At 39.9% G+C, this 15,101-nt stretch overlaps 1 protein-coding gene across 1 annotated transcript; it reads left to right on the top strand.

Annotated features, from left to right (window-relative positions):
* Window positions 1-4,644: 4,644 nt before the first annotated feature.
* tmprss7 (transmembrane serine protease 7) lies at window positions 4,645-15,038 on the top strand. Its single transcript, XM_053612234.1, has 16 exons — window positions 4,645-4,775; window positions 5,079-5,146; window positions 6,365-6,558; window positions 8,036-8,071; window positions 8,172-8,400; window positions 8,584-8,708; window positions 8,880-8,992; window positions 9,111-9,217; window positions 9,312-9,448; window positions 9,694-9,801; window positions 10,733-10,840; window positions 11,048-11,164; window positions 12,216-12,414; window positions 12,748-13,016; window positions 14,101-14,237; window positions 14,461-15,038. Exons 1-16 carry the CDS (start codon window positions 4,683-4,685, stop codon window positions 14,626-14,628), a joined length of 2,208 nt encoding a protein of 735 aa, XP_053468209.1. The 5' UTR covers window positions 4,645-4,682; the 3' UTR covers window positions 14,629-15,038.
* The last annotated feature ends 63 nt before the right edge of the window (window positions 15,039-15,101 follow it).

Below are 15,101 nucleotides of genomic sequence, written 5' to 3' on the forward strand. Positions count from 1 at the left end.
CATGGCACTGTAGCAGCTAAACCCATACAATGATAGCTTAGCTGTGCCTCCCCTTAGCTAGCGACACCAAACTAGCCTAGTTAGAAAAGTTTGATATTTTATCGGTTTGGTAGCCCTACAAACAGTGACAACATCCGAGGCAGGTTTTATGATAAATCCGACTTTTTCTGATCATGTCATACATTGATGCGAGTGGAAATTACTGAAAGAACTTCGAGTTTCACTTTGTAGTGTATTTTTCTAGGTTTGAAAGGTTTTCAAAGTAACGTGAAAGTAAAGTAATTAATAATCTGATTCATTTTTACATGCAGTAATCAATAATGCATTCAGATTACAGTTTTAAAGTAGTAATTCATAATCTGTAGTGGATTACTTTTTTTGAGTAATTTACCCAACAACGGTTGATGCAGTGCCCTCTAAAGTACATGTTCGTGTGTGTTCATGTGTGTGAAAACATCATGTATTCTTGCACATGGGCACACCCTAGTGGAGAATGTGATGCAGTGCTCTGTAGTGAAAAGTGAATGAAGTGCGCGAATTCGTGCCTAGCAGGATTGATCCTTTTTCAGACAGCCAATGTCTACTCCTCAGGTGGCTTCCATACATAAAATGAAATCTATCCTATTCTGTGATCACCAGGAGTTTAGTAACATTGTTTATTTTGTTTTTTGTTTTTCATCTGAAATGAGTTCCTTCCTGGCTGCGAAGATATTGAGAACTCTGCCGCTCTGTAGGCTACTGAACGTATCTCTCAGATAACAGAATTACAGAAACAGGAGCTCAGCAGGTGCGGATAAAATTACACACGCTCACCGGATGCTCATAAGCGCCGCTCAGCTGCTTCACACACGTGCAGCCGGCCGGTTGAGCGAGCGGACATGGCGGATATGAGTGTGTTATTGTTATTAATTTGGTAGAAGAAGCTTAAGGTTTGAGGAATGTACCGGTGGCATGGAGGCACGCGGAGAGAGCAGCCAGGGGAGCGAAGACGATGCGCCACCGGAGGACCGCGTCAGTGTGAGTCATTTTAATCAAGCGTCAGGGTGTTTTGTTTTGTTTTTTCTTCATTATTGTGCGCTTAAATGTTTCTGTCCATGCTCTCAGAAATAAAGGTACCAAAAGTACCCTTGTCACTGGAGTGGAAACATCAAGGGCATCTTTTGCACTTTTTGTAGCCTATGTGTCTTGTGTGAATATTTTACCTGGGAAGGTGCATGAAGTTCATTAGAGTGTTACTTATGTACCTTTTTATACTATATTCCCATTTTTATGTGAAGGATACACAGCAAAGTTTCAAAATATACTGTATAATCCAGCTGGTACTGAACTCGATCATAGACGAGACTGTGATCTTGTAGACTGTTCAACTGTGTGGTTTAAGTTCCTGAGGATATTTTCTTGATTTCTTTCAACTCCAAAAGATTTTACAGCACCTGTAAGTGAATGGTTTTCGCCCACATGTCGTGTGCCATGTTCAGTGAAAATGAATAAACAACCAATTCGTCCTGAAAGGTTGTGAGACTATTAAGAAGCAGCCCTTGGTCAGCTCATTGTACAGTAAGTAAGTAAAACGAGGGGATGAGATGACATGGCATGAATAATAAATGTTCACTGAAACGGCATAAGGCTGAACTGGTTAACGCATACACACAGCAGTAAGAGAAACACACCAGGAAGTTTTCCACCAGGAATCTGGGGACCTATCCTTTCTACATTACACAAGTGACTGCTTTAACATGGAAAAACTGTAGCATGGAAACAGTAACACTATTTGCATTTTAACATCAGATTAACTGTACAGAATACATAGCCTACTTAGCAGAATAATAAATAGATAGATAAATATAAATAATGTGTCTGTCCGAACAGTAAAATATACAGCCTCCAAAACAAATGTAATGCAAGCACATAATTATAAAAATAAAAGTAATGATTACAATATGAGGGTAAATTAACTGTATGCTCACATGTATATATTTAATTTAATCATTACTCGTTTTTGTCTTTAATAGCTTTTTTTTATTATTGTTTAATAAAAATAGCTTAAATACTACAGTGAGTTATTTCTACAGTAATATCAATAAGATAAAATTTTACAGATATTTTTAGATATTATTATACATGTATAATATGAAGGAGACGTTAATGAACGCAAAGTTTTGTTGCATACATTATCGAGTGTTTTTCATGGTAAGGTTGATATTTGCTTGGATTTAACTCGTTACTGTAGATACTGTATACATCTTTGAAAATGGTTGGTGGTGTCAATGCTAAAAGGATCTGGTGTACTGTGATGTATTATTTTGTGTGTGTGTGTGTGTGTGTGTGTGTGTGTGTGTGTGAAATCAGAGGTTAGAGTTTTGGATTAACACTGACAGCATGGATTGGCAAGCTCGTTCTTATCATTGTCAGATATCACAACAGCACCGGTTGGAATTACCAGTTCAAATCACTCACTCTGAAAGGGATCCAACTGGGCTACACAGTCTACCATTAACGCCTACCACGAATGTCTACCGTAAACATTACCCACTAACACCTACCACTAACTTTACCCACTAACATTACCCATTAATGTCTACCACTAACATCTACAACTAACACCTACCATTTACATTACACATTAATGTCTACCACTAATATGTACCACAAACTTTACCCACTAACATCTAGATATTACTCATTAATGTCTACCACTAACTTTACCCACTAACATTACCCATTAATGTCTACCACTAACATCTACAACTAACACCTACTATTTACATTACCCATTAATGTCTACCACTAATATGTACCACAAACTTTACCCACTAACATCTAGATATTACTCATTAATGTCTACCACTAACATTACCCACTAACATTACCCATTAATGTCTACCACTAACATCTAGATATTACCCATTAATGTCTACCACTAACATTACCCACTAACACCTACAACTAACACCTACCATTTACATTACCCATTAATGTTTACCACTAATATCTACCACTAACATTACCCACTAACATTACCATTACCCACTAACATTACCCATTAATGTCCACCACTAACATCTAGACATTACTCATTAATGTCTACCACTAACATTACCCATTAACCTCTACCACTAATTCTACCACTTACATTACCCATTAATGTTTACCACTAACATCTACCACTAACATTACCCATTAATGTCTACCACTAACATCTACCACTAACATTACCCATTAATGTCTACCACTAACATCTACCACTTACATGACCCATTAATGTCTACCACTAACATCTACCACTAACATTACCCATTAATGTTTACCACTAACATCTACCACTTACATGACCCATTAATGTCTACCACTAACATCTACCACTAACATTACCCATTAATGTCTACCACTAACATCTACCACTAACATTACCCATTAATGTCTACCACTAACATCTAGACATTACCCATTAATGTCTACCACTAACATCTAGACATTACCCATTAATGTCTACCACAAACATCTACCACTAACCAAGAACACTAACACCTACCACTAACCACTTACATTACCCATTAATGTCTACCAGTAACATCTAGACATTACCCATTAATGTCTACCACTAACATCTAGACATTACCCATTAATGTCTACCACTAACATCTAGACATTACCCATTAATGTCTACCACAAACATCTACCACTAACCAATAACACTAACACCTACCACTAACCACTTACATTAGCCATTAATGTCTACCACTAACATCTACCACTAACATTACCCATTAATGTCTACCACTAACATCTACCACTTACATTACCCATTAATGTCTACCACAAACATCTACCACTAACCAATAATACTAACACCTACCACTAACCACTTACATTACCCATTAATGTCTACCACTAACATCTACCACTTACATTACCCATTAATGTCTACCACTAACATCTACCACTACCGTTACCCAGCAGTGGCAGCTTGGCAGTGCTGGGATTTGAACTCACAACCAACGTCTTATCCACTGAGTTACCACTGACCCTAATATTAACCATTAACATCTACCACTAACAATTAATGTTACCGCCTTTATTTTATTTCTCCACCTACATGAGTGTAGGAGGTTTAAATCCTTAGTATAGAGCACGCAAGAAAAAATAGAAACTAGCATCCTATCTACGATGTTTTATTTGCTGTAAAACTTCTTGTGCATTTGTACTTTGTATGAAGTGGTTACTGCAGTCAAGTTCACATCTCTCCTATCTTCATGTTTTGTATGTGTGTATGTGTGTGTGTGTGTGTGTGTGTGTGTTTTTGTGTGTATGATTTAATATGTTGGCTGCAGGTGACGGAGGTGTCCGTGGAGGTGGCCACAGTGGACGCCATGCTCGATAAGCTATGTAGGAGATACAGCAGACGCAGAAGGAGAGCAAAGAAGGTGAAGAAAGTGAAGAAGAGGCCCCTGGTGAACCTGCAGAATCTGGTCCTGATTATTACAGTTGTGGTGTTTGTCATTGTGGTGATCATGTGGTCACTTCTGTGGGTTTTTACATGTAAGTGTAACATACAAACCGTTCAGGTGTGTATGTGTAGTATTTTCTAATGACAATTACACATTCATTGGTTGGTCACTTTGTCATATACTGTCTTTCTTATAGTTCGGAGAGAAAGCAACAGTGGTGTGTACTTCGCTGGTATGTTTCGTGTTGCCAATGTAGAGTTCATACCAGAATACCGGCATGCCGACTCCAGTGAATTTGTATCCATGGCAAATCAAATACAAAATGTGGTAAGTAAATAGGGACTTATATAATATGCTGTGATGACGCAGAGTTACTGTTAACGCCGTAAAGTTATTATTTTCTGTTTACAGCACGTCCGGAAGTCTTGCATTCGTCTTAAACCACAGCAATGTGTCTATTTATAGAAACATATATCTCATCAACCTCTTTTTTCTGTCAGAGCTGCTGTTATAGAAAATCAACATCTTCTGACCAATCAGAATCAAGAATTCAACAGTGCTGTGGTATAAAAACAAAAATGCATTATAGTGAATATTAAACTTACATATATTCTCCTGTTTCCAATAAAGGTAAGCAAAGTCTACAGATCATCATCAGTGTCGAAGCTCTACAAACACACCGTCATATCTGACCTGAGGTACTGACGACATCACACACACTATAGTCCTGAGGTTTTCATTTGATAATTACCACTGCCAGTGTAATATTTTGCTCATTGTTTGTTATTATCTTTCACAGTCGATCAATTGGTGTCCAAAAGGTGCCAATGTTGCTAAAGAGTACTACGTCTATCTAACCACAAATCTTCTCCACATCCAGTTCTTCACCCTTGTAGTATTTATTATTAGCTACATCAGCCTTGTAGTATTTATTAATTAGCTACATCAACATTGTAGTATTTATTATTAGCTACATCAGTGTTGTAGTATTTATTATTAGCTACATCAGCCTTGTAGTATTTATTATTAGCTACATCTGCCTTGTTGTATTTATTATTATTAGCTACATCAGCCTTGTTGTATTTATTATTAGCTACATCACCGTTGTAGTATTTATTATTAGCTACATCAGCGTTGTAGTATTTATTATTAGCTACATCAGCCTTGTAGTATTTATTATTAGCTACATCTGCCTTGTAGTATTTATTGTTAGCTACATCAGCCTTGTAGTATTTATTATTAGCTACATCAGCGTTGTAGTATTTATTATTACCTACATCAGCCTTGTAGTATTTATTAATTAGCTACATCAGCGTTGTAGTATTTATTATAAGCTACATCAGCCTTGTAGTATTTATTATTAGCTACATCAGCCTTGTAGTATTTATTATTACCTACATCAGCCTTGTAGTATTTATGAATTAGCTACATCAGCGTTGTAGTATTTATTATTAGCTACATCAGCCTTGTAGTATTTATTGTTAGCTACATCAGCCTTGTAGTATTTATTATTAGCCCTATGGCCTTTAGTTTTCACTGTTAATTACATTGGCTTTTTGTTTTTCTTGTTAGCTATATTAGTCTTGTAGTTTTCGTTGTTTATTGTTTTGTTTTTGTAATGATTTTTTTATGCACATTAGCTTTGGAAGTTTTCATTGTTACATACATTAGCCTTGTAGTTTTCATTGTCAGCTACATTAGCCTTGTCGCTCCAGTGCAAAACTAAAGAAGGCTAAGTTCATATGCCAAACATGATTGATTACATTTGGTGTAAGTGGTGAACTGTGTAAACTAAAAAATTCAAAGGAAGTATTCCTTTAATTTGCAAGAACATTTAAGAAAGTGTTGAAAACATACCCGAGAGTTTTGAAAGGAAACCTTGTGCATGTGCTGTGTTCTCGTCTTGCCCTCATCAGTAACAATGATAAAGGTGGTGTGCTGGTGCATTTCTGGATGATCTTCGTGGTGCCAAGGCTAAAGACTCCAGCAGTGTGTGAGGAGTGTATCAGTGCGATCCTCAGAGACTCAGTGCTCACATCCCTTAAGAACAGATCCTCTGTGGGCTTCCTGCTGGGGCTGCCAGTAGACTTCGACTCCATCTTCATCAACAGTAAGACGAGCGATACCTGTCTGAGGCTGTGATCCAGAGACTACACTTTAAATGAATATATACTGACATGATATACGCACTGTTTCTACTCATCCATATGCAGTAGTACTGTACATGCACCGTGCAGACGTTATTAAACTGTTCTTACAGTTACTGATGTATTAAATTATTATAGATATTGTAATAGACAGACAAGTTATTGCCTTATTATTGAACCCTTTTAGGAGGCTAAGGACCTGTAATTATCCCATGAACTATTAAAAGACCTTTGAAGAAAACGTCTTTCTAAGACTGTACAGTACCACATACAAAGAAATGTTAAACGCCTGACAGGTTCTAGTCGTTCCAACATCTTCCTAAATGGATTTTCTAATGAGGGACGACTGAAGGCCCTTTAAGGGTTATACATTTTTTAAGCGTGTAAAAATGAGAGCATGGTGTCTCACAAGGTTTGCTTTTTAACTCTCTGTTTATTCTCTCATTATTCTCCCTTTTCACTTCTACATAGATGATACACAATTACACTTATCGGTTCAACCAGATGCAGCAACACTGCTATATATGCAACATAGCCGAATGTGTAAAAGACATAAAAGACATGTTGTTATTATTAGAGAAACATAGCCAGAATGAGACATATGCTAAGTCTACATGAGGCTGAGAAACAAGTACAAGCTTTTTATGTTATAAATATTATAATTATTGTGTGGGGGCATGGTGGATTAGTGGTTGGCACGTTTGCCTCACCCCTCCAGGGTTGGGGGTTTGGATCCCGCCTCCTTCCTGTGCTCGTGATCTTGCATGTCATTTATTTACGGCATTTGGCAGACACCCTTATCTAGAGCGACTTATCTCATTTTATACAGTTGCCTTGCCTCAAGGGCTCAGCAGTGGAAGCTTGGTGGGATTTGAACTTCGACCTTCCGATCAGAAGTCCAACGTCTTAACTTGAGCTACCACTGCATATTCTCCCCGTGCTTTGGGGGTTTCCTCCGGGTACTCTGGTTTCCTCCCCCAATCCAAAGACATGCCGGATTGACATTACCAAATTGTCTGCAGTGTGTGAATATGTGTGTGCTTGTTACCTGCAAAGGGATGGCACCCCATCCAGGGTGTCCCCCACCTTGTGCCACAAATTCCCTGGGATAGGCTCCAGGCTCCCCGCGAACCTGTGTAGAATAAGCAATATGGAAAATGGATGGATGGATGGATGGATGGATGGATTATACTGTTTCACCAAAAAGATCTATTAACTATCTATTATTATTATTATGTATTAACAGGCCACTCTCAGGATTTGAAGGGGTTACCTTTTCCTCCTTAATTCACTTAATACTTATTCCTTAATTAAATAATCTCTTTTTAAAAAACATTTACATGAACCTGTTGTATGTTTTACCAAAATTCAAAATATATCATTAAAAAAAACAAAACAAAACACTGCCAGTGTATATTTATTACACTTTTTTCTCCGTAGTTGCTCTTCGCTCAGATTACACATCAATCGCTGCAGGTAATACTTTTGGTGTTTGATTGGCATGACTGCATGTGTATCACAATCCCATGGCTCTGAGTTTGGGGTTAATCTTCATACCTCTTTGCCTCTTTCTCAGGTTCTGAGTGTGTGGATAAGCTGTACGCAGGCCTCCCCGATGTGAGAGTCCCACTGAACGTTTTCTCATCCTGGGGGGGTCTGAGCTGCCACGTCAAGCTCACGTCTGCTCCGGGCACCGTCATCCGACTCACGGTGAACAGCATGGACATCGAGCCAAGTGACTGCATATACGATGCTCTCACTGTGTTCGACGCACTGCTGCCTATGAGAGCCAAAACCTTGCACAGGTTCATGTTTAAATCAGGCTAATATCAACTACATTAATAGTAGTCAATAGCAGTTGATAGTGAGCTCCACCATCATCACGTCATTAAAGAAATAAAACCGTTGGCCTCCTGGATATACAATAAGGAGGATATAATATAGAGTAAGTATGTGCACTTGCACATTGAGTGTCTTTTTTCCTGTAGGTTGTGTGAGGCAGTGCGGGTTCCAGTCTCTCTCGTCTCCACCTCTAACGTCATGCTGCTTTCCTTCAGACTCACGCAAGGCAACAAGAGCTTCCGAGGATTCTTCCAGGCCGTTCCTGAGGCGGGTGTGTGCATATCTGTGTGTGTGTGTGTGTGTGAGAGAGAGAGAATGTGAGAAAGACAGACAGAGAGATAGATAAGTCTGATCTCTGTGGTTCTTTAGTGCTGTATAAGCAGCAAAGTGATTTAAGTTCTAGAAGTTGTACTCATCCTTTATCTCTCTTATATCACTGTAGAGTGCCTGAGTGTAAGTGAGATTCCAGCGGCTCCGAGTGAAGCAGGCGAAATGACCAGCCCGTTTTACCCCAGTCTTCTCCCCCCGCTGTGCTCCTGCACATGGAGGCTTCAGGTACGTCACCACACCGAATATTTATTCGATGAAATAGTTACCGACGTCTTGCTTTAAAAGTGTATATGACGTTTGATGTTAGTATTCGATAAGACTGAGGTTGTTTGACTCATTTTAGACCCACAGTACTTCTCTAGGTGTGGCTCTGAAGTTTCAGAACTACATCCTGTCACCGAAAGACCTGACTCCATGTGAACACGGCTGGTGGAAGGTCAATGAGATCATGTGAGTGATCGTATATTTGGTTAGAGTGTAATGATGACGGAATGCGAGCTCGGATTGATAACCGGGGGTTTGCTCCGCCATCGTGATCCTGCAGATACTGCGGCCGCTACGTGAGTCACGCGACCATCTTCCGTGTTCCTGAGAGAAGCGTGGAGGTGGTGTTTCGCTGCAGCTCCCGCAGTTCAGAGCTGCCTTTCAGCGCCACCTACAGTGCCTTCAACATCAGCCAGCGTGAGCGCAGTGATGCCCCCAGATGATAGTGGAACTCGTTACAATTTGATGTCAATATATTGGAATATATTATATTTATTACATACAGTATATATATATATATATATATATATATATATATATATATATATATATATATATATATATATATCTGGGTAGATATATTTCTGCTGAAAAGCTTCCACATTGTTAACATCACCATGGATGACATGACTCATCCTTGGGATTTTTTTTTCTTCCTCCAGCGTGTCCTGAGGGTCACTTCTTGTGCGCCACAGGGTTGTGTGTGGAAAAGGAACGCCGCTGTGATGGCCTGGATGACTGTCAGGATGAGAGCGATGAGGTCTTCTGTTGTATGTCAACCTTTTCTCCGTCACTAAACAAACCAGTAAAATTGTCTGCATTATAGATGTCTGACGGCTCCAGAATTTTTCAACCTAATTTCTATAAACTGCATCTGTCATGTATGTAATGTAAAAGCTACAGTATTGAATTTGTGTAATATAGTCGCATATTTTAAATCTTCATTGACAAAACTGAACAGCTGCCCTTAGACTAACATTATAGGCAAGTTTGGAGTCGGTTCTGCTCTCAGTACAAGGACACATACTAAAGTGTAATGCTTTAGTAGTCCTAAGCTAATTAAAATATCCTGATAAAATACATACACTCTATGGCCAAAAGATTGAGGGCACCTGACCAACACACGCTTGCTGAAGATCCCATTCCAGATTTATTCCCCCTTAGGGTTAGGGTTAGGGTTAGGGTTAGCCACTGGCACTGATGTTGGGTGCGGAGGCTTGGGATGCAGTCGGTGTTCCAGTTCATCCCAAAGGTGTTCAGTGGGGTTGAGGTCAGGGCTCTGTGCAGGACACTCAAGTTCTCCCAGTCCAACATTGGCAAACCATGTCTACATGGAGCACACTTTGTGCACAGGCGCATTGTCATGCTGGAACAGGTTTGGACCTCTTAGTTCCAGTGAAGGGAAATTGTAAATCTACAGCATACAGAGACATTCTATACAGTTGTGTGTACACTATAAGACCAAACGTTTGTGGACACCTGACCATCATACCCATGTGCTTCCAACTTTGTTGCCACAAAGTTGGAAGCACATTGGTATTTATGGTCAGGTGTCCACAAACTTTTGGTCATACAGTGTATATCACTTAAAAGTTTAGGATCACAGGACTTATCCTACAATTGTAAGTGACTACTAAGAGTGAATTTCTTAGTACTAATCTGAAAGCATTTGTAAATACTTGTATTTGTGTAAATTTGCAGCAAAACCCTTTAAAAACTGCGGCAGCCTGACTCCTCTTCACCCTCTTTATGTATGCGATGGAGAGAATGATTGTCCCAATGGACGAGATGAAACCAACTGTACTCAAGGTACAATTTCCTTCATGTACACACACATCTGTGATATTCACACTGTTTGGAGCAGTGTTTTGTGAGTCTGTTTTTGAGACCGTTACTCCAATGTCGCTTTCAATCCAAGATGGCTGAATGTGAGATGTTAATATTTCATGCCTGAAAGAGTTAACCCTGAGCGTTTTTGTGAGATGTTGGTCTGACAGAATGGTTGATGCTCTGCAGAGACGGGCTGCTCTGGGATGTGGTATCAGTGCAGCAATGGAGCGTGTATCTTAAAGAAAAATGCAAAGTGTGACGGATTTCATGACTGTCTCGACCGCAGCGATGAGAAGGACTGTGGTGAGTTCTCACAAAGCATGTGGCCTTTACTTACCCCAAGCCCTTTACTTTTGATTACATTAACGGTGTTTGTTTATTTAAACTTTCGAGTTGAGTAATTGTAATTAGGAAAATGATTTGGTCGGCTTGGATTTCAGTTAGTTCAGCTAATCAATGTTCTGTGCTGGAAAGCCGCCCACAGACTTCATTTCTAAGCACTGTAATTAGCGCAATGACTCACCTCCCATCTCGGCCGTGCTTCCATGAGGACATTGTTAGTGTTAGCTCCACTCTGTACGGGTTCACCTGCAGTGCGCTGAACCCGCTGTGTTAATTGCAGTGTGTGTTGGCGGTGATTTTGGGATAGGTTTGATATGAAAAGGCTGGGCTTTGATCACTGCTCCGGCTCCGTAGCAAAGGCCTGTATGGATTTAATAAGACGCCGCACTTCAGGACCATCTGTCAGCTTCTCTCTTTCTCAAACTGCATGCAAAATTACAGCACAGTTCATTAAAAAATTCTGGTTTTTTTTCAGGCTTTGTAGAAATGCTCTTTATGATAACGAAGAGGAAAATTTCCCAATGTCAGCTGTAATCTGACGGTAGTAAAATGACAATACAAAAAGGCACAGAATGGCCTTATCCTCATAAAGAAATCCAGATTGTATGAAGGTGTAAATAGGATTTACCCTAAATGACCCACTCACTGCTCCGGTAAATCGCATAATCACAGAAGACATTTTGCAAGGCTCGCATTTGCATAATGAAACATGATTGGCTCTTATATTTTATGATGTAATAACACCTATGAACTATTCCGAGACTACAACAGAGACTATTTTTCACACTTTGATCACACAGTTCACTCAAATAATTTCCCTCTAAAACTTTCAATAACAGGCAAAACCGGTTACGTACCTATAGGATAACCTTTAAGTCTCTTTTAATTTAATGTCTCCCAAATAAAACAAAAACAACAATACTGTGACGTACTGAAAACCAGGACCGCCTCTAATGCATCGAATTTTTCATGTCTGTAATGTGACCATAACTGTACATGTTCCGCGTTGAAGCGTGTGGTCAGTCCACACCTGTGAAACGTGTGATGGAAAGCACAACTCCTCAGGAGCGAGTGGTGGGTGGAGTCAATGCTGCAGAAGGGGAGTGGCCATGGCAGGTCAGCTTGCATTTCTCAGGCCATCTGTACTGCGGCGCCTCCGTTATCACCAGCGAGTGGCTCATCTCCGCTGCACACTGCTTCAGCAAAGAGAGGTAAGATCATGTCAATTCCTGATACCTTATATCATTCTGAAACGAAGACACAAACATGAGCTACGTTACACAATAATAAGTAAACGTACTGTATATACTATGGACAAGTCTGGATGATTAGTAGTACATGGAACATTCTTTTAAGTAAGTTTGTATATTAGTGAAAACACTGTTGAGGATGTTAATTAAGTATTCGATGTAAACAATAAGGCTAGACTGTATTCATTGCTTTAGCTTGCTAACTTATCCAACACTAGTTTATTAACTATATATAAGAAAAAGAACTATCACTCTATCTAAACCACTACAACCTTTAACCTTTGACCTCACCAGACTCTCAGACCCTCGCCAGTGGATGGCTCACCTGGGCATGTTGACTCAGGGCAGTGCTAAGCACATGGCAGAGATCCGCCGCATCGTAGTGCATGAGTACTACAATGCTCGAAACTTTGACTACGACATCGCCCTGCTGCAGCTCAGAAAGGCGTGGCCCAGCAACCTGGCCCCCTTTATCCAGCCTGTGTGCCTGCCCGCGCCATCACAGACCCTCACAGAGAAACACCGCTGCTGGGTGACCGGCTGGGGCTACCGCTCCGAACAGGGTGAGACATGTAGCTGGATGAACATGAAGAATCCGCTCATACGTATTACTGAATAAGACTTCTGAGTTCACATATTTCTTAGCACAGATTCATAGCTACTGATACTAGAAATTTCTCATGGATGCCTAAAACCAAGCAATTCCTAACATGTGGAACTCATAATCGACCTGTAAACTCATCGAAAATACAATAAGACTATACATTTTCCTCCGTTTTAAATAATAAATTGTTGACATGGTGCTTGCGTGAAAAGGTAAGGGGTTTTCTTCCTATGATGACTTTGCACGCAAAAATGCTAGAAATTTACTTGTGTTTGATTGATACATTCCTAACGGAAACCTTCGAAATCAGAAAATGCCAAACGTTAACAACATGAAGGGTTTCCCAGGCCGCCACACATAGATTATAAAGCAGTAGCATTTTCCTCTTGCGCTTTTAATACCAACCCAGATTTTTCAATAATACTGTTTCAACACAGATCTCTAACGCAGCAGCCTTTATTTTTTTGTCACATATACATTACAGCACAGTGAAAATCTTTTCTTCATATGCCAGCTTGGGATCAGAACGCAGGGTCAGCCATGATACAGTGCTCCTCAAGCAGAGGGGGTTAAGGGCCAGCAGTGGTAGCTCAACAGTGGTGGGGCTTGAACCCATGACCTTCTGATCAGTAACCCATAACCATTGAAAATTCATTAAAAAATTCATTCAAATTTACCATTTTTTTTACCTTGGTAATTTGCATCCCTTGTCAGCAGCAATCTGAATTTCTTCCATATTCTTCCATGAATTCCATCAAAATCCAGTGACTCTAGCCCAACTCTAAACATGTTTTGACTACAAGCACATGCACAGAGACAGAAATATATTTTTTTAATCAGTAATAATACATATGGTTGTTATACACTATCCCTCGATCACTAAGGAAAAAAAATGCTACAAATATTTTTTCACTTAAATAAGTTCCCCTAAAAGGATTCAAATTTAGTGTCACTTTAATCCATTGGTAATGCATCTGCAGCAACGATTTAGTAGTCTTTCAACAGAAAGTGCTCAATGTGTCCCTCTTTGGTGTTTTCCACAGATAAGGTCCTACCCACGGTGCTTCAGAAGGCTGAGGTAAACGTCCTGAGTCAGAGTGAGTGTAAGAGGGCGTACGGTCCTGTCTCTCCCCGCATGCTGTGTGCAGGAGTACCCAGTGGAGAGCGAGACGCCTGCCGAGTGAGTGCAACTAAAGCATGACGTTTGTCTCAAATTTCTGCAACTGAGCCACGTGTGAAAATCAGTTTGAAGGTTTTTACAGGTCCGACTCACAAATTGTCCATTCTAACACTCCTGCACTTACCATGCTAGCTTAAATCTCAATAATTAAAAAAAAACAATAATGTCCTCGACTGTCCTTTCAAGTCTTTCTCGGTGTCTTTATGTTCTTCTTTGTCGGCAGGGGGACTCCGGTGGTCCTCTGTCGTGCCAGGCGTCGGAAGGTGGACGCTGGTTTCTGACGGGAATCGTAAGCTGGGGGTCGGGCTGTGGCAGACCTAACTTTCCCGGAGTGTACACCAGGGTGGCCAAGTTCATCTACTGGATCAACAGCCACATTTACAACTCATGATTGACCTACAACATTCACAGCCAAGCATTTTAACCTCTACTCTATTGACATTAAAGTTTGAACCTCAGTATCCATGAACAGACCTCAGCATAATCACAGCCATCATTAGATCATTAGAGCAGATTGCGTGCAGACGTGTGATTGTCTCGTGTGATTCAAAAGTCTGTAACACTTACACTGTCATTAGAAATACATGTGTATTCCAAAAATAAAGTATATTTGAAACTTTGAGGTGATGTCTTTTAGTGGAGGATTTTCACTGGGCTTTCGTAGTGGATGATTTTCCTATTTCAGTATGTCCCATACCTCTTACACCTCAGCAATTTGCCAATGCTAACATTTTCATTTATTTATTAAAGAACAACTCTTCGTAATTTTGAACTATTTATAGTTACATTTAAATGTTTAATTGGAACAAGTTAGTTCCCGTTCTCGCTTATGTTATAGCCACTATAAACAGTCATTCCGTCACA

The sequence above is a fragment of the Ictalurus furcatus genome, chromosome 23, assembly GCF_023375685.1.
Source record: "Ictalurus furcatus strain D&B chromosome 23, Billie_1.0, whole genome shotgun sequence".
In the NCBI taxonomy this organism is placed as follows: Eukaryota; Metazoa; Chordata; class Actinopteri; order Siluriformes; family Ictaluridae; genus Ictalurus; species Ictalurus furcatus.